Source organism: Asterias rubens, unplaced genomic scaffold, assembly GCF_902459465.1.
Source record: "Asterias rubens unplaced genomic scaffold, eAstRub1.3, whole genome shotgun sequence".
NCBI classification, from domain to species: domain Eukaryota; kingdom Metazoa; phylum Echinodermata; class Asteroidea; order Forcipulatida; family Asteriidae; genus Asterias; species Asterias rubens.
In genome coordinates, this window is record NW_022985696.1 from 245759 (window position 1) to 267910 (window position 22152).

General features: G+C 39.0%; 1 protein-coding gene across 1 annotated transcript in view; it reads right to left on the reverse strand.

Annotated features, from left to right (window-relative positions):
* Positions 1-5476: 5476 nt before the first annotated feature.
* Positions 5477-22152, reverse strand: part of LOC117305683 — a 67005-nt gene continuing 50329 nt past the window's right edge. The window contains exons 34-49 of the mRNA XM_033790545.1: positions 21928-22071; positions 21037-21198; positions 19030-19146; positions 17984-18117; positions 17087-17237; positions 16529-16817; positions 15112-15335; positions 13745-13816; positions 12135-12412; positions 11285-11415; positions 10771-10890; positions 9949-10076; positions 9010-9092; positions 8732-8822; positions 6491-6631; positions 5477-5764 (exon numbers count right to left, since the gene is read on the reverse strand). Of these exons, the coding sequence (XP_033646436.1) occupies positions 5477-5764; positions 6491-6631; positions 8732-8822; positions 9010-9092; positions 9949-10076; positions 10771-10890; positions 11285-11415; positions 12135-12412; positions 13745-13816; positions 15112-15335; positions 16529-16817; positions 17087-17237; positions 17984-18117; positions 19030-19146; positions 21037-21198; positions 21928-22071 (2553 nt within the window). The remainder of the gene's footprint in view (positions 5765-6490; positions 6632-8731; positions 8823-9009; positions 9093-9948; positions 10077-10770; positions 10891-11284; positions 11416-12134; positions 12413-13744; positions 13817-15111; positions 15336-16528; positions 16818-17086; positions 17238-17983; positions 18118-19029; positions 19147-21036; positions 21199-21927; positions 22072-22152) is intronic.

The window sequence follows — 22152 nt, forward strand, 5'->3', positions numbered from 1 at the left end:
GCCTATGTTTACATTCAAACTGCCCTTTGTTGACAAAACACTGTATACGTCGGGCTTTGCCGGGAAAAAAGATACATAGCTGGCTGCCAAAACACAAAGGTTTGGTAAAAGTATTGGAACATTTGGGGCGGGAAAAAGGGGGGGGGGAAACACCCTCTGCCACAAATTAGGCATGGTTTATACTCCAAGACAAACAAAACCACAAATGGAAATGCTGAATTTTAATTAGGAAACGTGAAAACCTTTTATTGCAACTTTTTGTTCGTAACTGGGAAAAAGTGAACAATTGAAGAAAAAAAAATATTTATACACTGACAAGCTAAAATGGTCACTACGATACCAAGTGGGTATAGTTTTATATACATGGTTGGTATCCGTTAAATGATCATTGGAAACTCATTGTGTCATGCGGATAGCAAAAAGAACTAACTGCCTTAAACTCTTTAGAGGCGTGCAAGAAATTTGGGAAAACCACTCGAAGATGTCGGATAATAGCTACAAATTCTTTTTTGATTAAAATACCACAAAGTTATCACAATTTTGTATTGGAATCAGGAAAAACAAATAAAAATCCTGTTCTAGCAAAGAGTATTTTAACGGGGTATGCATGAGAGGGTCAAGGCTGACTGACAATATTATTATGTTTCATTACAGAAGAACTTAAAGGAACACGTTGCCTTGGATCGGTCGAGTTGGTCTTTGAAAAGCGTTTGTAACCGTTGGTTATAAAATGCATATGATTTGGAAGATGTTTTAAAAGTAGACGACAATGATCCACACAAATATGCCTTGAAATTGCGTGGTTTTCCTTTTACTTCGCAAACTAACACGGTCGGCCATTTATGGGAGTAAAAAATTTGACTCCCATAAATGGCTGACAGTGTTAGTCAACAAGGTACAAAGAAAACCATGCAATTTCGAGTGATACTTGTGTGGATCATTATATTTTACTTTTAAAATATCATTCTAATCATATGCATTTTATAACAAACGGTTACAAATGCTTTTCAAAGACCAACTCGACCGATCCAAGGCAACGTGTTCCTTTGAAGGCAGGGTGTCCGTTTGGTAATTACTCCACAAGTTGATGCAAAACCGACTTGGCAAAGAGCACTGGAGAGAGAGCTGTTACAAAGTATTGTTATGAAGTAGTGTAGTTTTAGAGAAAGATGTTACATTTCAACCAAACAAACATTTGAACTTGAGAAAGGCTGCATGCTTGCAGCTTTTCTCAGTCATCTGAAGTCACATAATTCTATGCAACAATGGTGTTTTTCTTTCAGTATTTTCTAGTAGCTTCGATGACCAATTTTGCCCAAATTTTCACAGGTTTGAATATAACATGCTTTTTTTTTTTTTGGGGGGGGGGGATAATGGTCTTTGACATTTACCAAAAGTATACCCTGCCCACGGTTTTTCTCAATTCTGATGAATGTAAAGATTTACAAAGACATACTTTTCAAATGTAACATGAGGCCAAAATATTGCTTGACAACTGTCTGCTTAGCAGAAATGTACAGGATACCAGTCACACATTATACATATGACATGGTTGTTTGGCTGGTAATCTTATTTTGGTTAGCATAATTTTGTTGTGCTTAGCTACTTTTTTTGTGCTTAAGCTGCTCTCTGAAATTGGGCACTGGGGGCTCAATCTCAGGGAGCTGCTTAAGCAGAAAATTTTGCTAAACGAATTTCTGCTTAGCAAAATTAAGCCTCTTTCCCATTCACAAAATATCTGTTACTTTTTACATTTTAAAACATTTTTAAATTTGAAACATTGAAAGTTGGGCACATTTTAATGAATACTTTTTCTACATTGTGATATTCTTTTGGTGGCTCTGGTTTAAAGAACTTTTTAAAAAGATTTATTCAAAAGTTGAGTGACATCCATTAGTAATATTTCAAATGCTTTTGTAAACACATAAAATATCTTCTTTACTGCATAACTTAAAGGAACACCTTGCCTTGGATCGGTCGAGTTGGTTTTTGAAAAGCGTTTGTAACCGTTTTTTTTTTAATAAAATACATATGGGTAGAAAGATGTTGTAAAAGTAGAATACAATGATCCACACAAACATGCCTCGGAATTGCTTGGTTTTCCTTTTACCTCGTTGACTAACAGTCAGCCATTTATTTTTATAAATGGCCGACCGTGTTACATGTAGTTCGCACAGTAAAAGGAAAACCACGCAATTTCAAAGGGAAACTTGTGTGGATCATTGTATTCTACTTTTACAATATCTTTCCAACCATATGCATGTCATAAAAAAGGGTTACAAACGCTTTTTATATACCAACTCGTCCGATCCAAGGCAACGTGTTCCTTTAAAGAAAACGTAGGATTCCATGTCACACTTTTTGTGTAGTCACCACTGCAAAGTCAGACAAAGATGTTTTGTCTTTCTGTACTACAAAAAATTTTAATAATACAAATAAATTAATAAAAAGCCACCTTTTTAAATACTTAAAAACATCTTGAACATTGAATTTTCAAACAAGTATGAAGCATTGGTAGGGAATTCTTCAAAAACAAACAATATTTTTTGGTTTATAATTTCTGTATATTAGGCTCGCTACAGTCTAGATTTGTTTTATAATTATCGGATAATTTTTAAATCTGCTTAGAAAACCAACTACTCTACTGCATAGGTTTCTGACAAACTGTACTAGTACTAAAGTCTCACCAATCTTCCGCGATGGTTCGAGCGTCATAACAACTTGAACAGATTTCCTGTCACGTCTTTGTTTGTCAGTGATGTCCTAGTTCATTTTCTATTTTCAAAAGTTGTACACTTCTTTCTTTCTTTTACTTTTTTTTTTTTAAAATGGCACAAGTTGACTTTAAAAATACCAATCACTTAAATACGTCACATGTGCTTGAAGCAGAGTATTATTATAGAAAAAAAGAATTATCGTTAGAAACACAACTAATTTGGCAAAAACTAAACCAATATTCAAAGCAACCCACATGTTTTTATAACACTACATCAACAAACCTCTCAGAAGGAAAATTGTTGAATAAATATTTGAAATATATTAAGGTATATTATTGTTATATACATTCCTGTACAACTAAACTCTGAACACGTGAACAGTACACTGTTCACCATTGAATACATTTTGAGGTAAAACTGCACAATAAATTATCATTTACATGCTGCAAAAACATCTCGAAACTTATACTGGGGGAGAAGGAAAAAAAAAAAAAAAAAAAAAAAAAAAAAATTTTTCTCCCTGAAGAAATACTGTTTAATACTGAAGAATATCAATCGACAAGAAAACTCAACAGCCACGACAGCTACTCAGTCAAATCCACGGAGAAGCTCAAATCTACAAAGGCAGATTTTTAGCAAAGAAAATAAAAAACACCCCACCCAAACCATCCTCTCTCTAAAAAGATAGCGCCTTTACCCTAACTGTTGACGCTAACCATTGACCCTAAGCATTAACTCTTAACATTGACTTTCAGCAACAAAGCTGCCTCCAGTAAGCCATTCGCATGTTATATTTGAATATTGTCTGGTACAATGATGTGCTTGATCACAAGTGACCACTTAAATTTGAATTCCTCAGACTATAGACCTCTGACGTCACACGAAAACCATAACACGATTCGCGCGCATACTGTCGGGCAAAACCTTTGTGTTTTGGTGGCGAGCTAGAAAGTGTATGCAATCTTACCATGACTACGTGTCTTTTTGCCCGGCGAAACACGACGTATACAGTGTTTTTTTCAACAGAGGGCGGTTTGAATGTAAACATAGGTCACATCGTCTATAGAGACAGTTTCTACATCTTATGACTCGATGGCAAGTTTTTGCGTAAATACGTAAGAGGTGGTGAACACCCATACACAATTCTGAGTGGATGTGTATAGCACAATGGAATCGGGGTTTGCTCATCTGAAAGGTTGCTATACAAAAGCTAGCCTCAACCATTTGACATAGCAATTGCCTCTATAGTCCGAGAAATTCAAATGTAAGCGGTAATTTGTGACTTTAGAAGCAAGTCATTCTACAAGACATTATTCAAATCTAACTCACAAAAAGCTTATTATATTAGCTACTCATCCAGCGTACATGTAGCAAACAAGCACAAACTTGAAGAGAAATGCACACAACTTTCATGACTTTGCAATTGTATCGTCAACTACAAGCTTAGTAAGCCACTAGAAGTAAATAGCTTTTTTGTCTTCTTCGTTTCTTTCATCTTCATCTGCACAAAAACAGCTAAATTGGCGCGTTAGGAAAATGTACATCTACTAATAATTATGAGAGAGACAAGAGATTTACTTTTTTTACAGACACAATATTTTTTCTTCTTTGGAATATTATATTTTCAAAGTTGTACAATGAAGACAGCGTGTGCAATTCAGTTAAAAAGAAGTCGTACAAATGTCCCAGGCTCGAATCGGACATCATGTACGACCAACGGCAAAGTTTGAAAGTCCAACTTGGGCTAGAAACCTAGTCCCTTTAAAGTCGTGCGACAACAATTTTATAAAATGCAAACCATTACTGTGTAGAATTAGAAATACAAGTATTTGCAAGAATGCATAGAAAAGTTGAAACTATTTTAGCAGTTGGAGTGTTTGACCAGTATTTGACTCCACCCCCCTCCCACCCCCCCCCCAAAAAAAAAAAAAAAAAAAAACCCCAAGCAACTCCAAAACAACAAAAACGAGCCGAACTTGTTGGTCACTGGGAAAATAACCAAACACTCTACGGACATAAAACAACGACAATTTAGATCCAAGCTACTGGATATATTTTTATGAGAGCCACTTCAGATATTCTTTATAATAAAGCGACCAGCCTAAAATATAAAGACTAGCCCTGCCTTGCACTCTCCCCCCTTCAGATTCAAAAGTTATGTCTTTGAAATTGCCAACGTCAACATATCAATTCAAAATTGTCTCCTTAGGAATATCCTGATGTCATCGTTTGCATCGCACCTTTGATTTAATACTTATGTGCGCTGGCCTTGGGTGACTATAGAGAGATTGAGGGCTGATTTCACAAAGAGTTAAGATTGGTCTTAACTGTGTATCAATCTTAAAGGAGCGTTACAGAATTGGTAAGAAACAGAAATCGTGAAGAACACAGATTTACATAAAACTTACACGGTCTAATGATGATGATAGTAGAAACATGCCTTGAAATATTTCTGTATGAAATGTCATATTTGATGAGAAATAAATAATCTAACTTCGCGTTCAGTGAGCGTTTTATTCATTTTTGTTTTGGTATCAATGCAATGCAAAATTTGTATCTGGTTTTTCACTATTCTCTCGTGACCCAGATGGCCGATTGTCACACGAGGCAATTTACGGGCAACCAGTTCCAAACATGACCCGTTTGCTACCAAAGTGGTCATGAAGTTTGCACTGCAGTTGGTTGCCTTCAAGTTGCCTACAAAAGTTACCTCGTGTGACAAGGCCCTTAGTGCTCTGTCAAATCAAGTCAAAGCTTGTTTAAACTACGGTCTGCTTAGGTGGGAAGTGGTCCTGAGCGTTAACGCTGGCCGCGTACTGGCCGTACAGCGCGTGACCGATGCGCCGGATGTTCGTCTCCACGTCCGGGAACTGCTCCAGCACTCCCTTCAGGTCGCGCACTGAGAGCGCGTGGAGATCAACGTGGGTGCGGGCGCGGACCGATGTACGCCTGGGCACGTCGTACAACAGGTTGATGTCATCGAAGAACTCACCGGCTCCCAGGAAACCGTCGACTTGTGACTGGTGGTTCTCGTCCATCAACTCCACCTGAGGATAAAAACGCCAGCAATAATTGTGGTTTCTACGAAAAAGAATACAGATTACGATATATGTTGTTTTGGAGGGTTCTTAGACACTTATGCAAAAAAAAGAAAAACATTCTGTTGCAGTTATGTATAGGTCAAGCCATTATATCTTTACCAAATAATAATAAAGCCAAAAGATATAAGATATCAGAATATTTAGCAAAATGAGTTAAAGGCAGTGGACACTATTGGTAATTACTCAAAAAAATTATTAGCATAAAACCTTACTTGGTAACAAGTAATGGGGAGAGGTTGATAGTATAAAACATTGTGAGAAACAGCTCCCTCTGAAGTGACGTAGTTTTCAAGAAAGAAGTAATTTTCCACGAATTTGATTTCGAGACCTCAGATTTAGAGTTTGAGGTCTCGAAATCAAGCATCTGAATACACACAACTTCGTGTGACACAGGTTTATTTTTCTTTCATAGTTATCTTGCAACTTCGACAACCAATCAAGCTCAAATTTTCACAGGTTTGTTATTTTATGCATATGTTGAGATGCACTTAGTGAGAAGACTGGTCTTTGACAATTACCAATAGTGTCCACTGCCTTTAAACCAAGATCCTCACATGAATCATAACGGAAAGGGAAGAAGGCGAATGTCAGCAAGAAGGGTAAATAAACCCGATTTGAAATCTTTCCAAAAAGTTGGGTTTCAGGAAAGGAATGTTGAGAGTTTTTTGTTACCTTTCCACGGTGAATGAAGTACATTTCATCACCCACGTCTCCTTGGCGGACAATGTAATCATTGGGCATGAAGAGAACGGGGCGTAGCATCAAGGACAACGAACGGAAGAAACTTGCCTCAGCGTCTTCAAAGAGTGGAACCTACAAGATCAACAAGTTATGAAGAAAACATAATAACAAAAACAAACTAATTTTTATTCAAATTGCGTTGCCACCATGTGAATGTACAATGTATCTAATTTGATTTGTAATAACAAATAGACAAAAGATAATGTAAAATGTCCAAACTAGGCCAAATTTCATAGAGCTGCTTAAGCACCTAAAGTAGCTAAGCGCAACAAAATTATGCTTATCGCGATATGGCTAGTAGCCTAGCAATCGGTTTATTATGTTGATCTGTTTTCAGTATTGATATGCATTTCACACTTTTTAACATTTATTTCAATGAATGGTTTCCATTCAAATGACACAATTACTAAACAATTTAAAATACAACTAGAAAATGCATTGAGAAATTTAAGAAAAATAAAGGCAATCCGAACAATAAAAACCTACATAGACAAACAAACAATTAAGTAAAATGAAAAAAAAAAAAATAGTAATAAAATGTTGAAAGTGACATATCATTGCCTAAAATGCACCCCACACAATAATAACAGAAAATAAAAACCTACAAAGGCAAACAAACAACTAAGTACAAGAACAAATAAGTCATACAATTATAAAATTACATACAAAATATCAATGGTAAGCATGTAAACACTTCATTGCCTAGAATTTGCACTACACTGCACAAGCTGTGTAACAGACAAAAAGTAACTACAAAGGCAAACAAACAATTAGGTACAACGAAAAAGATAAGTAATAAAATCACATACATGTACAAAATATCAATGTAAGGATGTTAACACTGCGTTGCCTCAAACATGTGTCAAATGCGCAATGCACTGCACATGCTATATAACAGAAAAATAAAAAACCTACAAAGGCAACCAAACAATTAAGTACAATAAAAAATATAAGTAATAAAATCACATACATGTACAAAATATCAATGGTAAGCATGTTAACACTGCGTTGCCTCAAACATGTGTCAAATGCGCAATGCACTGCACATGCTGTATAACAGAAAAATGAAAACCTACAAAGGCAAACAAACAATTAAGTACAACGAAAAAGATAAGTAATAAAATCACATTCATGTACAAAATATCAATGGTAAGCATGTTAACGCTGCATTGCCTCAAATGCGCAATGCACTGCACATGCTGTGTAACAGAAAAATAAAAACCTGCAAAGGCAAACAAACAATTAAGTACAACAGAAAACAAAACAAGTCATAAAATGGTAAAATCACATACAAAATATCAATGGTAAGCATGTAAACACAAAGTTTCCTCAAATTTGCAACTTATATAAAACACACTGGGACTCCCAACTGAGATAGGGTCAATACAGAAAAATATCTCAACAAACAAAATATGACAAACAATAAACAAAAATACAAGAAACGCAAATCAATAGTGATTAAATGTATTAAAGTGGAACCAAATACAATTTACAACATAATGCATTTCTGAAATTACAATTTAAAAACCACAAAAAAAAAAAAAAATGCAAATAAACAGTGATCAAATGTTTAAAAAGTGACATCAAATAAAAACAGCATTTCTGAGATAACTTTGAGAAATTGTTTATTTAATGCACTGTATTTTTGACCGTGTGAGGCACTCTCAAAGATATTTGTATCACTTCTGTGGTTATATTCATTTATACCCAAAACAGTTATTAAAGACTGGAACACATTACCACCACAGACATCTAAACCATCACGGACAATACGACTTTTAAAGGATCCGTTATAATCCACCTCTAAAGCAAGTTAAAACTACGGCACAACCAAAGTGACAGAACGACGATTATAACTGAGCAGGACGAATCGTGTATACCCCGAAAATGATAAAAATACTATTGAGAGCACCCACCACGCAGTTAAAAATACGGTGCAACGTGGGCAGAATTTTTTTGGGGGCAAATTTTCCAAACTTAGTTGGCAAAATAAAAAAGAAAAAAAAAACAATTCTTTGGACAGATTTTGACCTCTTGCCACTTAACCAAAAAGGTCAAAGTAAAAGGCCACTTCCAATGCTAACCATACTATCTATATTTCTAGATGATAAAAAGTCTCAGGAAGTGTCCAGAGCGGACCTCGTTTGAACATTTAACAAAGTGTGTTTTTACCTTCTTGAGGTTGTTCTCATTTACAGCTAGCCCAATCTCAGTCTGGAGACAGAAAGGTGCATCCTTAAACAATCCATGCTGGTCAATACCCCTGAAATGAAATAAACGAGTCAGGATGTCAGACCTATAGCTCTCTCACAATAGAAAAATTTGCCTAAATTGTATATGAAGCAAATAATTTCATTCGAAAGATGGACGATGTTCAATTCTACTTGTGGAAATATTCTCACCATTGCACCCATAAATAACAGTTTTAGTCTACTACGTTTTTAACTTACTTGTTTCGCATCCACAAATAGTCGAAGTAAGCAACTACGCGATTCCTCAGCTTCCCGTTCAGCTTCATGTCTTTCATTTGAACCTGGCGATTAGGGGAAAAAAATTCAAATGTTTTTTTTTTTAAACGAATGGATGAATGAAGGATGAACAATTAAAAAAGCTAGCATTCTCCTTTAAAAGAACATTAATAGTTCTTCACATTAAAACATTACAGTAAAACAGTAAGTAAAAGCACGATATAAAATTTAGGTGAAATAGGTGAACTTATGGCAAAAAACACACGGTAATGAAAACACTACCAAAAGCTAATATTATCCATAAAATAAGTAACATAAATGCAAAGAAAAAACATACAAAACGACATAAAAAAGGGATTAAAAGGGGTGTAAAAAGGGGATAAATAGGATAAAAAAGAGGGGAGGGGAGAGGTTTCCAGCACTTGAACCATCAGCCAGATCATCAGCATCTGACCTTGTAAAATTTACATACATGTAGGGTGGTTCAATCAGCTTCCCTGGGTTGACCCCGCGGTCGACAAGAGCTAATCGCACTATCACTCACCCTTTCGTGGTGACGTCATGAACCTTGGGCCGGCCCCACCTGACCTGTCACACAAGCAGGGCACTTGCGGCTGACACTGGTGAGCCCCTGGAATGATGTCGAACATACCGGGGGCAGATTGGGGTCGACCCAGGGAAGCTAATCGAACACACCCATACATTTATAAGCAAGCGGATTCGTCAATTCGAAACAAACAAATGTGTGTTTAGTAATGACTGAAAACCCATGTTCATGTAGCGCACCCGGCTTGATTCGAACCCAAGTCCTTATGAAGTAATAGTTACGCACTCATTTACATTTCTAATAACAAAAATACAAGGACTATTTCGATCAAGTTGATTTTTTTAAAAGCACTGTATAATCCAGACGGTGCGTACCTTAACAGCAGACAGTCTCTGCTCGAAGGTGACTCTTCCGGATTCTTCGTTGGCCAGCGTGGAGGCGATGTTACCCAAAATAGAACCAAAGAGTAACTGTCCAATCACCATGACAAGACTTGCAGCGACTAAAACAAAGTCATAATCATTATAAGAATGATGCACTAGTCACAACTCAAAGTAATACGCAGTGCGCCTGTGGGTTGTATGCGTGCGCTTAAAAAAAAGGTTTTTAACCCTGCCGTCGATTTCACAAAGAGTTAGGACTCGTCTTATCTCGAGTTAGGACGAGTAACTCTTCCTAACTTAGGATTAATCTTAAGGTATGCATGCTACAGTGCAGGGTTGGGACTCGTCCTAAGTCCTAAGATTAGTCTTAAGTTAGGAAGAGTTTTGTGAAATCGACGGTTGTTCTCTTTGTTTCAGTCACTCATATCACTTGGTGTTTCTCCTTTCAAAAATTTTGAACAAAAGGTTGTATAGACGATGTGACCTATGTTTACATTCAGACCTCCCTCTGTCGACAAAACACTGTACACGTCTCGTTTCGCCGGGCAAAAAGACGCGTAGTCATGGTAAGGTTTTGCCCGGCGGTATGCGCACGAATCATATTATGGTTTTCGAGTGACGTCAGAGGTCACATCGTCTATAAAAATGGGGTTTTCAAAGTAGCAAAACACAGCTTTTGCTTTTTGCAGATGTATAAGTTAAAAATGACAAGGGTCGACAAACAAGTCATTTCGTTTGATCGCATCACATATCATCAAATTGTTACAATAAACTACAAATTATTTGACAAGAGAAACTGATTGTTATACTCACTCATTTCAACGAGGCTGTGAGCGTGGAAGTCTCCGTAGCCAGTTGACGTCAACGTAGCGACGCACCAATAGAAACTGTCGCCATATCGGAGTGCCCAATCAGAGCGGTCCTCAGAATAAGCTGTAAATATCATCAACCAATTATCAACTCGCACATCTCAAGACAATGTAAACATTGATGGTTTATTAAAAAATAAAAATAAAACAGTTAAGCCTTCTTGTATACATCTACATCTACATCTATGATAATACTTGTCAGAGCCTTTTCAGCATCCAGACAAGGTGAGAAGACAAGGAAGAAATTTCAGTTTTAGAAGTGGGAGGAAAACCCCAGAGAATCGTCTCTGGGAAAACCCACAAAGTCACTCTAACCCGTCCTAAATTAGGACGGGTTCAACGCATCCCAACGTATTCGGATACGGAACTGAACTCGTCCTAAGTCGGGAAGAGTTCGGTGACATCGCCGGCAGTGCCTTTAAAGAGAAAAAGTTCAAACAACAGTTTCAAAAACTTACTCTCTGCATCGGTCCAAGCATTGGGCAAACATTTACCAAACGGGCAGGCGATGAAGTACCAGACGCAAGCGAAAAAGTGGATGACAATCAGGAGTTGCCCGAAGAATTTCGTCAGACGAACATAGAGTACACTGTTAGAGAAAAGAAACACAAATCAAGAAAAGGTGAAATTTCTCTTGCTGCCACTGTTCTTAAGAAAGAATTCATTCCTGTCTGGATTATTTTTTTTAAAATAAACCACAAGTGAAAGTGAATGCATTCAAGGCTGTTCATAGGTCCATGACTAGGGTGCAGTATGGGGCGACTTCCTTTTCCTAACGATAAGTGCACTGGGTTCTTTTACGTTTACTACCCAACACATGGGACCAACAGCTTTAGGTCCAATCCGAAGGACACAAATGTAAAAACATAATTGTAAACTGATCAAAACATTATACTCAATAATGTTGCACACACTAAAAGATATGCTTTTACATTTCGCAAAATAGTTAGAAAATGTGACCAAACGTCGTTTGACAAAGGACAAAGTTTTGGGGAAGTAATTCAAGTCAGAGAATAGACTTCTCCTTGATGTAACTACGATTGCTTCTCTCCACACAGGGGTAAATGGGTACCTGTGAGGGCAGAGATGGTTCTTGTGATTGGTTTAGCCGAGTAGCGCATATTCTTTGCACAAGGCTGTATACTCCCCAAGGAGTTGAGAAAATTTAAGGAATGATTGAAGGCCCAGTGACCAGGGGTAATATCTTGAAGCGCTTGAGACACCCTCAGGTGTGAAAAAGCGCTACATTTTTAAACTCAATATTATTATTATTATTATGAATCCTCTGAGAAGGCTCTCAGTACTCACTTAATGTTCAGCTCTTTCTCCCACGAGTCAAAGAACTGCGACACGCGCATAAGTCGCAGCAGATGGATCAGCCGCAGGAACGTGAGTGCCGTGAAGCGTCTCGTCAAGTTCTCAGAGTCGTTGGTGAAGCACAGGGCAAAGATGTCCAGGGGTAACGCCGCTACGAGGTCCATGAAGAAGCCGCTCACCTTCTTGAGGTAGAACGTGTAAACTTTGTTGAAGTCCGTCTCCAGTTCACCGTACTCATCGGCGCAGCTCACATGAAACTTAATGTAGATCTAAGAAAAGGTCAAACAGTATTATGAATTCAAACTCAATTCAACTCAACTTAAACTCCAGTTTTGCCCATACTTCATGAAAGATCTAAAAAAAGGACATAGCCAAGACATTTTTCAAAGGCAAAGTATACTTTTTGTTTCTTGATTATTTTTATTCTATTTAAAGGGTTTGTGTACTTTTTTCTAACAAAAAACACAATGTCCACAGATTTACATTGAACTTACAGTTTGAAGATTATGATAGTAGAAAGCTTCCCTTGAAATTTTACTTACTGAGGTGCTGTAGTTTTTGAGAAATGAGTAAAAGTAATAATTTTCGTCTCAGTTTTAGCATTTAAAAACGTATTAACCAGTTATGCTATGGTTTTGGTATAATATCATAACTGGTTAATGGGATTTTACATGCTAAAATAATTTTGGTCTCATGGGACGAAAATTGTTTTGCGACTTGTTTTACTCATTTCTCAAAAACTACAGGGTTAAGCTCGCTTCATACATGCATTTCCTGCGAATGCGAAATGAATGTTGAAGCCACAAATTCGCAACGAATAACTCACAGCAGTCGTGCACAACTCAATTCTGGTAAATATAATGCAGGGAAAACAGAGTTGTGATGTCAAATTCAGGTCAAATTCGCTTCGCAGTTGCTTTCACATGAAGTATGAACAGAGGTCAATTTCACAAAGAGTTAGGACTCGTCTTATCTCGAGTTAGGACGAGTAACTCGTCTTAACTTAGGATTAATCTTAAGGTCTGCATGCTACAGTGCAGGGTTGGGACTCGTCCTAAGTCCTATGATTAGTCTTAAGTTAGGAAGAGTTTTGTGAAATCGACGGCTGGGGTTATCCACCTCACTGACCATAAGGATGTAGGCATGATCATCCACTAGGAGGCTGGCTGGCAGAGTAGAATGCACGATAACTTCCAAACTTTTTACAAAGAAATTATGTGTAAGTGCCTTATTCAAGGGCACAAGTGTCATGACCGGGAACCGAACCCACACTCTGCTGCTGAGAACACCATGGCCCAACTTCATAGAGCTGCTTAATGGCAGATTTTGTGCTTACTGTGCGTTTTCCATTTCATAGTATTGCTAGCCGAAGAACACGAAAAGGCATGCTAACCTTACTGCACGAAAATGATTGAAGTAACAATTCAAATCCACGGTGAACCCGCAAAAGGACCAGAGAGTGGGTCCGCTGAATTAGACCGATCAGCCCCAACACGCAATGAAGCCTCACGCCTACCAAACTCGACTTGACCTACCAAATTAGTCTTGAGATGGGCAGGGAATTGGGGTGGGGAATGGATGGACAATGAGGGCGCTCTTACCTCAAAGATGAAGATGGCCTCGCAGACGTAACTGAAGGTCAGAACATACCAACTCTGCACTTGAAATGCAGCCTGAAAATTAAGACAGCACAACAAAATAAAATAATTAGTATTATTTTGTGAATCACCCATTTAAAGGGTATATTTTCCTTAAAAAAACACAACGTCCACAGATTTTCATTAAACTCACACAGTTTGAAGATAATGATAGTAGAAAGCTTCCCTTGAAATTTTACTTACTGAGGTGCTGTAGTTTTTGAGAAATGAGCAAAAGTAATAAATTTTGTCTCAGTTTTAGCATGTAAAAACGCATTAACCAGTTATGCTATGGTTTTGGTATAATATCATAACTGGTTAAGGGGATTTTACATGCTAAAATAATTTTGGTCTCATGAGACCAAAATTATTTTGTGACTTGTTTTACTTATTTCTCAAAAACTACAAAACCTTAGTTAGTAACATTTAAAGGGAAGCTTTGCACTGTCACTGTCTTCAAACCCTGTACGTTTAATGTAAATCTGTGGACATTTTGAAAAAGTACCTGAATCCTTTAAGGCACTGGGGTCACAAAGAGGTAGAATATATTAAAAACGTATGGCTGGTCCTAAGTTAGGACGAGTATTCTCATTTGGTGTGTTTTTTATGTATGAATAACAACTCAATTGATCATCAAAGTTGCAAGAGAATATTGAAGAGAGAAAAAATACACTTGTTCCACAAATTTGTGTGCTTTCAGATGCCAAAGAAAAGGCTTCAGCTGAAGTCTGAGTGACAAATTACCTCTTTCTAAAAATTATGTTTCTCCAGAGGGAGCCGTATCTCACAATGTTTTTATACTATCAACAGCTCTCCAACTTGTTACCAAGTAAGTTTTATTTAGAGTAATTAGCAAGTGTCCATCAGTGCCTTTAAAAGCAGACCAGTTTTCCTTTGAAAAACTCAGAGTGGTACTCAAGGGTTGGAACTCCTTGCCTGGTGCAGGTTTCCCTCCATCCTAGAATCTAGACTGTTTTAAGAGGAATATCAATTCCTATCTTCAGTTCCCCTGATTTATTTTTCACATTTAATAAAAAATCTTTTTTTTAACATAAGGGGGCAAGAACACAAAAAATGTGAAAGAGAAAAAGTGAAGGGAAAAATTTTTTTGAAAAAAACAATAAAAATTCACAGGCCTGATAAACAAAAACCCAATAAAAATTAGCTACAATCCCATCTCATTGGGCCCCCCTGACCCCTTTCAATGTTGGTTCTCATTGTTGCACGGTCTTCTACTGAGTTCCAGTAAACATTGCAGGGGGACGGGGGAGAGAAAGTTTATTTCCAGCATTTTGGCCGGGATTGTAGTTCACCCTCGATAGTTTTCTTACCTGAAATGTGATCGTGAAGCTGGTAAGAAACGCCAGAACGCACGCCAGGCCGTTGAGCCAGCGCACCGTCTTGCTGTCCGGGCTCAGCACAAAGCGGTTCGCCTTTAGCAGAGCCTCTAGGTAGTTCTTGTTGTGCGTGCAGCAGGGTGGCTGGCGAGTCTGCACCTCGCTGGAGTCGCTGCCGAGCTCTAGACGGGAGGCGTCCTCAGGTTCAGATGATGAGGCTGAAAAAAGAAACAAAGCAGACAAAGATATTTCAGGTGTAAGTCTACGCTGACAAAAAAAAATCTGATCTTGGGAGGTATGTTAAAATGATGAACAATTTCCACCTTTTGATCACCTTTAGAGTAAAAGATTCAAAGGAACCTTTGGGAACTGTGTCCATAGTGCTTGAGAAGTAGATCAAACAAATTTTGAGTTTGTTTTATTTTTTAGTATTGTGGTTTATTAAAAACATTTCAAAAGTCAAAGTCAAAAAGCCGAATTGTATTTGAAATTACAAAATGTTAAAAATAAACTTGACTTATTTTAGTCGGTGAAAAATACAACAACTTTATTGAAATTTGTAATTTTTTTTATGAGAAATTTCCTCACATCACAATGCCGAAAAGTAACTTCATGGTGAGCACTATCAACCCAAATCAACTGTCACCAGAGACACGATGCTACCTATTCTTGGGGCTTAAACAGGGTTACCTCCTTCACAGTCTTTAATGATATAGGCATGGGTATCATCCACTAGTAGCCTGGCTAATAGAGCAGACTGCACCACCTTCCCAACAGTTTCTGAAGAAATTATGGTTAAGTGCATTGCTCAAGGGCACAAAAGTAATGGGATTTCGAACCTATGTACACTCTGCTGCTGACAACACCTGGGGTGGAATCCACAAATAGTTGCGACTCGTCGTATCTTGAGTAAGGATGAGTTGTCATCCTAACTTTAGGACCAGCCTTTAGTTTTAATAACTCCTTAAAGAATCTTAGGACTAGTGCTAAGTTAGGACTCTCTTTGTGAAATCCACCCCAGTGTTAAGGTCCAGTGAAAGAGACCACTCGGTCCCGCTACGCCACAAGTTCATAATTCCATGTACAGCCACAGTCCAGCTAGCCACCCCTTTCAAACAGACATAAATTGTTTAATGACAAACCTGCGCCAGGTGCCCTGCCGTTCTGTGACTTCTTCTACTTCTCCTTGTCATTGCCAGTGGCCGTGACCGTGTTCAATTAGTCGGGGACAACTGTCACTGTCGTGACTTGTTGGAGAATCTTATGACTAAGTCCAGGTACTCTCTTTGTAAAATCTACCCCAGTGTTAAGGTCCAGTGAAATAGACCACTCGGCCCCGCTACGCCACAAAGTAATAACTCCATGAACAGCCATAGGCCCGCTATTAAATATAATTGATTTGATGACAAACCTGCGCCAGGTGCCCTGCCGTTCTGTGACTTCTTCTTCTTCTCCTTGTCATTGCCAGTGGCCGTGGCCGTCTTCTTGTCATTATCCTTGTCATTGTTCTGGTTCTCGTTCTTGGCCTCGCTCTGGTCGGCTGCCGGGGTGCTCTTGGCGGCGTTCTTGGCGGTGTTCTCGGCGGTGGTGGCGTCATTGTTGGTATCGCTGTTCATCTCGTTATTATTGCTAGAAGTACTGGTCGTCTCGTTGGGATTATTGCTTGGGTTGTTATTGTTATTACTGGATTTGTTGCCGCCCTGTTAGTAACAAAAAGCAAAGGATATAACATAATAAACCACAAGGGAAACTGACTGGGTAAAAATAGAGAGACCGCCAACGTAGGGCTAGATAGCTCAGTTGGTAGAGCGCCTACATGTTTCAGGAGGTTGTTGGTTCAATTCCCACCCAGTAAATTTTTCTTTGTTCAACCCCCCTATAGTTTTTATATTTGATCCACACCATGCAAAGCTTAGAAACACCCCAAAGTAAACTTGGTCCTGAAGCTTTCCCTAGGTTGGGTACTCACCACTCCCACTTTGGCGTTGCTGCGTTTGCGTACCGCATTGATGCGCTCTTCAGCGACCCTGTTTATCTGTTCCTTAATGGAAGGATAGTGGGTCAGTACCTCGTCCAGATTCTCCTTGGCTAGTATGAACATGTCGCAGTTAGTCTGCGCCCTGCAAAAGATCAAGCGAGAGTAATGTGATTAGATTCTGGTGAAGAAACCAGTGACACCCAATGAACAAGCTATGTATTACTCCAATAACCAATTCTGGGGGAACGAAAAAGTTGCCTGTGGAGTAGAGGGCCTCAGTTTAGACTGTAGGGGATTGTGTTCACTGAAAAGAAACATATCACACCTTATGCAAGTAGGTAACAATCATAGAGTTATATATACATGTAAGAACTAGAGGGCGCACTGGTGATGCTTCTTGCACAAACAAAACAGGACTCGCAAGGAGACACGCGCGCGCCCTTCTGTACACGCAATGAATATGAAACATACGTTGGAGTTGGTGTTTATTGAATGCTACACGCGATGCTGTTTTTCCAACTTACAAAATGGCCGCACAAACATACGCTAAGCAATGCTTTTTTTGTCAACTTAGAAAATGGCCGCCTGCGCGCATGCTGGGTCGCGTATATAGGCCAGTGCGCCCTCTAGTTCTTATACATAACTGTATGGTAACAATGGATGAAAATTCTCATACTGAACTGCAAGGTTTGAAGTCTAGTATCTGATACGCTGTGAGCAGGCCTTTAATTTCATCTTTGAGAGGGCAAGGCAGTTTTCATTTTGCAAAGTGCAGTTCCAATAGAAAATCTTTAAGTTTATTGGAAACTGTTGAAGGGGCACCAAGGCGATGGGGCAACAGAGGTCTCCATGGACTCCGTGTAATTCCTGGCTTGTTTGAGATCATACCTGATAGAAGCCGTCCTGGAGCAACTGAAGACCAGACTGATCTCCCCAAAGAACCTTCCGCCGTTCATGGTATCAAAGACTGTATTACCGTCCTCAGATACAACATCTACAGTACCCCGGTGAATGAAGAACATCTGAAAGCAAGAATTGAACGCAATTAATATTAAATTCTCCAAGGAACGTCTGAAAAAGAAGCATCATAATAACAATATTAATATCGAAGTCTTATATAGCGCACGTATCTACCAAACAAGGTACTCAAGGCGCTGAGTATCTACAAACTTTCAGAAAGATGGGTTATTGCTGTGATTAATTCTGAGACCCAACTAGTTAGCACCTAATAAGGGTTTACAAGGTGCTACGGCGCATACAGCAGCCACAGCCAGGAACACCGGGGCAAACCCCTTCTATTTTTGATAAGTGCACTGGGTTCTTTTACATGCGTTACACAATACATGAGACCAACAGCTTTACGTCCCATTCAAAGGACGAAGCAATGGTAAAGTGTCTTGCTTAAGGACACAAGTGTCACGGCTGGGGATTCGAACCCACACTCTGCTGATCAGAAACACCAGAGTTTGAATTTGACACTTCCACATCATGAACAGAAGAAACCATGACTGATACTTCAGGGAGGCATTGAAGGCAATTGTCTCCCCTTCATGCCCTTGGTCATTGCCTGGGTGCCCTTGAAATGCTCCAGTAGAAAGTAGAAATTTCAAATTTCATCATAGGGTGCCCTTTACCAAAAGAGAAGCTGCCTTGGTGCCCTAAATCTTGACGTGCGATCCTAAAAAACACAGTTTATACACAGTTTATACAGTTAACTTAATGATGAAAAAAAAGCTTACTTGGTAAGATCACTGCAGCTATTGATAATGTATAACATTTAAAAAAGAACGATTCCCTTCAAAGGTTTTAGAGAGAGGCATTCAAAAACAACTCAATTTGAAAAACTTTTTTTTCTCAAGTCTTGGTAAAAAAATGCACAGACCCATTTATCTTAGATTGCTGTTAGCTTGCTGTTAGCTTGTTTTAGCGCTTACTTCTTTTCCGAAGTCAAACTTCCTGACGATGTACTCTTTACTGAGGTAGTAGACTGGCGTCATACACATGGCTAGCATCTTCTGAAAGCCCACCTCTGTGTTCTGGAACAACGGTACCTGCAGAAAACACATATTAAGTGAAATGTATCATTCAATGTTGTCTAGATTCAAAGGCCTTTGCACCGACGTCACAGCCTGCTTTTCAAAAACATTTTGAATGAGATATGAGATATTTGGGTGGCACGGTTGGCTTGTGCGTAAAGCGCTCGCCTCTCACCAAGGTGACCCCGGTTCGATTCCCGGTCGGGGCCACATGTGAGTTGAGTGTGCGTTGGTTCTCTGCTGTGCCACGAGGGTTTTCCAGACTATCCGGTTTTCCTCCCTCAGGAAAAAATCAAACACTTTCGATATTGGCTGCTTATTGAACACGTTGTAGCCGCAATTCAGCTCTAGCTCTTATTATTATATAGCCTAACAACACCATGTGTAATGTACTTTATGCTTTGCTGTGTAGGCGCATACTTGAGAACTTGTTTCGCTTTTTATTCTACTCCTGTGGAATTGATTTCGGAATTCAAGAGAAAAGAACCGTCCTGCTTATGAACTATTACCTGGGCCTTATTTCTTAGAGCTGCCTAAGCACAAAAAGTAGCTAAGCGCAACAAAATTATGCTACAGTTACCAGCCAAAGTATCATGTCACATGAAAAATTTACGACTGGCATCCTGCTCATTTTCGCTTAATTTTTAAGCAACATTTTCTGCTTAAGCAGCTAGACCAAATTTTGCACTGTGCGGAAGGTAGGAAATCAACTAGGACTACTACTTTCGCTTAGTGGATAAAAGGGACTTCTCGTTTGTTTTAAAAACTTTGCTGCAGAGCGAGTTCATAATTGGCGGACTAGCTTGCTCCAGTCATCGATCGCCAGGAGACTGTTCTCTTTTCAGGGATAGGCCTTTATTACGCTGTCACCATCTTGGTCATGTTCCCTGTTTCCAATATTAGTAATGAATGCTAACATTAATTGCGCATGGCACCAGACTATTATTTCTCCCAGCCTCAGTTCGGTAACAATGAGTTGGAAAGGAGTAAAATCAAGATGACCACACTGTGATGAAGGTCTATTGAGAGGTTTAAGTGTAGAGTCGGCACTGTTCTAAGTGGTTCCTCTCAAAAGAGAACTCTGGTAAAACTGAAGGCCATTTTTTGTTCATAGGTTTGTAAATAAATTGGATTGACCCAGAGAAAAGTTTGAACCAACAGGATTTGAACCACTGACCTCCGGATTAACGTGCCAGCGCTCTACCAACTGAGCTATCCAGCCCAAAGTTGGTAGTTTTCTTATTTTGTAAATATCTTTGGTCAGTGGTTTGTGAATTATTTGAATCTCTTGAAATTCTTCTGTACCTTCTCCTGAAGACAAGTAGAGTATACTATTCAAAACGTCAATAGCACACCGACTCTTTTCTGAGAAAACACTCACACAAAAGAAATTTACACACGGTTGTAGCTGCAAGTTTACTATTTAGTAATAATAGTAATAATATCAAAGTCTTATATAACGCACGTATCTACCAAACAAGGTACTCGAGGCGCTGAGTATGTACAACCTTCAGAAAGATAGGTAATTGCAGTGATGAATTTTGAGACCCAATTATTTAGCACCTTAAGGGTTTACAAGATGCTACGGTGCATGGCAGCCACAGCAAGGAACACTGGGGCGAACCCCTTCTCTTTTCGATAAGTGCACTTGGGTAGATTTCACAAAGAGTTTAGGACTAGTCTTATCTCGAGTTAGGACCAGTTACTCGTCCTAACTTAGGACTATCCATGCAATTTGTATATCTCCTAGGACTGGTCCTAAGTTAGGACTAGTCCTAACACTTTGTGAAATCGACCCCTGGGTTCTTTTACATGTGTTACACATCACATGGGACCAATGGCTTTGCGTCCAATCCGACAGACAAAGGATTTAGTATTTCTAGTTTTATACTTCTTCTTCTTTACCTTGTTGATCATATCAGCGTATATATCCAAAGCCACTTCAGCTTTCATGGATAGTGGTAGACCATCGAAGAGAGAGTTTGGGTCCACACCCTTGGTCCTCAGCCACATGTAGTTGTAGTAGGTAACGACCCTCTGCTCCAAAGCACGGTTTATCTGCTGGTCCTGGTGACAAAAATGACAAAAGAGAATTAACTTGTGTTCCTGAGAAAAATGTTTGAGATCTAAGGCTACGAACGTAGCCTGTCTCAAGGAGGTACAAGCGCAGAGGAAAATGCTATCTTTCTTTTGCATGCTGTTATAAGACGAAATAATGGATTCTGCTATAGCGCGTTATAACAATCCTAGGGGCGTATCAAAGCACTCAACATTTTTCCCTGCAAGGTACATGTATGTGGAGCAACGTTTTGAAATCTGAGACCTATTCCTTTAAAGCACCGGGTAATGGTTTACAGAATGCTGTGGCGCAATATGCTGCCAATCAAACCAGGAACATCAAGGTGAACCCCTTGTCTTTACAATGAGTGCACTGGGTTCTGTTACGTGCATTGCACAACACAATGACTCAGATATAATGGTCATTTGTCTTACTTAATAAGGACACAGAATTCACGACCGGGACTCGAACCCACACTCTGCTGATCAGAAACACCAGAGCTTGAGTCCGGTGTTCTTGACATGTCGGCCACGATACGCCGTAGCCAGGCTCATACTTCCAGCAGAATGCGATGCGAATTCTTAAGTCATAAATTGAAGAATTTGGAATAGTTGAGCTGCAACTCTTGCGAAACATTCACAGCGCAATCAAAGCTTTGACGTCAAATTTGTTTTGTAAGAAAGTAAGTATGATCCAGGCTTAACCTCGGACACCATAGGACGCGATAACGTTATTACCTTGAGATAGTCCTGTATGGCAGTCAGCTTCTCCTGGTACCTTGCTCTCTGGGAATCAGCGTTGGCCAAGCTAGCAGCCACGCTAGCAATGACGTAACCGAAAAACACAATGCCAAAGATCATGGACAGGAGCGCTAGTACCATCTGCAAAAACCAATAAACAAGTTTTCATAATTTTTTTTATGTGAGATTGCCTTACATCATAAGGTGCAAAAAGTGTTAAAT